The sequence below is a fragment of the Brassica napus genome, unplaced genomic scaffold (genome assembly GCF_020379485.1).
Source record: "Brassica napus cultivar Da-Ae unplaced genomic scaffold, Da-Ae ScsIHWf_2276;HRSCAF=2934, whole genome shotgun sequence".
NCBI classification, from domain to species: Eukaryota; Viridiplantae; Streptophyta; class Magnoliopsida; order Brassicales; family Brassicaceae; genus Brassica; species Brassica napus.
The window spans coordinates 107721-110304 of NW_026015668.1; the positions used below are offsets into that span (position 1 = coordinate 107721).

Here is a 2584-nt window from a genome sequence, read left to right on the forward strand (position 1 = left end):
GAAAAAGAATATGTAGAAAATGACAAGCATACAATAAAGTATATCACAAACTCCTAAGACGCATGAAAAAGTATTGGAGGCAAGATTATCTTAACTGCCAACCGACATTATTCATTATGTTAGTGGAAATCTCTAGAGAGCCAGCAAAAGATATTTTAGAATGTGAGCTGCCATTTGTCAACAACTCACGGGATCTGTTCAAGAAGAGTGTATAATTACCAAAATAGTTACATATTTCTGGTAGCTAACTCTTGTGTATTGATTAAAAGCAAAAACATACCGACACAACAAAAAAAACTAACAAAGAATAATTTTCCCATAACGGTTATCATTTTTTTCTTCTAAATGGTCAAAAACGTACACATGTATGGGAGAGTAAGACAACCCATAAAATTAAAACCAGATAATACATTCTGAAATAAAGCCAGAAAATTCTCACACAATAGAGGCATGAAAAGCCTTTTCTGAGAAGGTATAATACTGCAGTAACTCACGGAACCATTTACACAAGCTAGGTTATAGCATTTCTTAGAATTTATTCGATCTTATAAATTTGAGGATTACACGAAAATGATTTAAGTTTTGACCCATATAAGTAAAGAAAGAAAGCAATGTCCAAAGAGTCAGTGGACTACTAAAAAAAATAGCACAAATCATGAGTGGTGTGAGTCATAATTACTATAGATGCCTTAAAAAAGATATCACGAGAAACCGACATTTTAATTATAACCCTAAAATTGGATTCTCGCATGCCTAAAAGAGAGACTAGTCACGGACTCACGGGTATCACTAACTGGCTCTCCTTTTTCTTATATAGTTTTTATACTACTATCTAGATTTTCTCATCACATAATAACAGTAATACGTGTCTATGTCGTGTGAGAGGGTGGTTATATAAAGTCTTGAACCTAGTGAGAACATAAGGAAAGAGCGTTGAAACAAATATATCAAAAGGAAAATGAAAGGTGAGTTTATCACATTGGCTCTAATGTCTATACTATTAGCCTTCTCGTTTGTCTATGGAGGAGGAGAGTCTGAAAGCCCTACTCATTCTGCGGCCAGCCCGAGTAGTGATCCCACCGGAGGATCCAGCGGTGCAAGCGGTTCGGCTCATGGACCTAATTGGGGATATAATTGGGGATGGGGATCAACCCCAGAAGGTGGTTATGGTTATGGTTCTGGTTCTGGTTCGACCCCAGATGGAAAAGGAAAGGGGACCGGATTTGGGTTTGGTTCAGGTTCTGGTTCAGGAACTGGGTTTGGGTTTGGCTCAGGAGGAGGAGGAGGAGCCACAGGCGGTGGTTCTGGCCATGGAAGTGGGACTGGACACGCAAGTGAAGGGGGTGGCGCAGGCGGTGGAAATGGTGGAGCTTCTCCAGGTCGTAGAGAGAGAAGCCAACACCGCTAAAATAATAAGCATTTCTTGTTCATCTTAACACAAGCATAGATACATAAGACTGGAAAAAGAAAAATAAAATTACCATGGTTGGCACCACATATGTATACTACAATCTTAATGCATAAATAAGGATCAAAAGAATAATTAAATAGTTGCGTGTTACCTCTGTACTTTGTATCATAACTAGACCTGATATATCTTGTGTTTTTTTTTTACGAAAAAACTAGTGTGTTAATATTTGATTTAATATCAACTCCGAATTAGCAAAAGGAACAGAAGTGTCTGCCGTTTCTTCTTCGCGTCACCATTTTGTATAAAAGAGAACTGTTGCATGCATATAAAGAACCAGGTGCGGACGCACGTTAACTAATAATTACACGTAATGTAATTTGTTAAGACAATTAAATATTCCCCCCCATTCATCATAATTATCTTCCCCCATCGTTTTTTTCATTCACTGTTTTAGTTATTTTAAATATTTCTAGATAAAACTGGGTTTGTCCATATAATATAGTGGCTACTAAATCAAATCCTCATTGCTTACTATAAGATCAGTTAATAAACATGCATATAGCTAAGTTACAAAAAAAAACATGCATATAGCTAACCTAGAAATCAGAACTAAACAGTTAATTAATTTTTTTTATAATTTTATATTTTATAATGTTATGAATTAGTGACTATATATTAACTTTTTACAAGTCATGTTCGATAAATCTACTGCAATAAATATTTTTAGTAAACTTCAACCTTTTTCAATAGGTTCCTCTGTTTCAAAATAATAGGTTTTTAAGGTTTTTGTACAGCTTTTAAGAATTACTAACTTTTATTCAATCTATCTTATTTGTATAAAACAATAATGATTACATCTAACCCAACTAATAGAAAATCATACTATTTGTATAGAAATTTAAAAACATCAATTAAATTGAAACAAAAAGAAAATTCTAAAACACCACTTAAAATAAAATGGAGGGAATAAGATTTATATAAAGTGTTATAAAATTGTGTGCTAGTATTTATATTTGAATAATTAATAGTTTTGTTTTTATATTTTACCCCTGATAAAAAAGATTTCTCCGCACCGCCACCAATGGCGAACCCAAAACCATTTTTTTAATAAAGATATGCAAAATTTTGTCAAAATTAAATATAGGTTAGTATAATGTCACTAAACGGATTTGG

The 2584-nt window shown here is 33.7% G+C and overlaps 1 protein-coding gene across 1 annotated transcript; it reads left to right on the forward strand.

Moving 5' to 3' along the window:
* The first annotated feature begins 849 nt into the window (after nt 1-849).
* LOC106374761 (glycine-rich cell wall structural protein 1.0-like) lies at nt 850-1646 on the forward strand. The gene has a single exon (XM_013814714.3). The coding sequence runs from the start codon at nt 959-961 to the stop codon at nt 1406-1408; it is 450 nt and encodes a 149-aa protein (XP_013670168.1). The 5' UTR covers nt 850-958; the 3' UTR covers nt 1409-1646.
* Nucleotides 1647-2584: the final 938 nt, after the last annotated feature.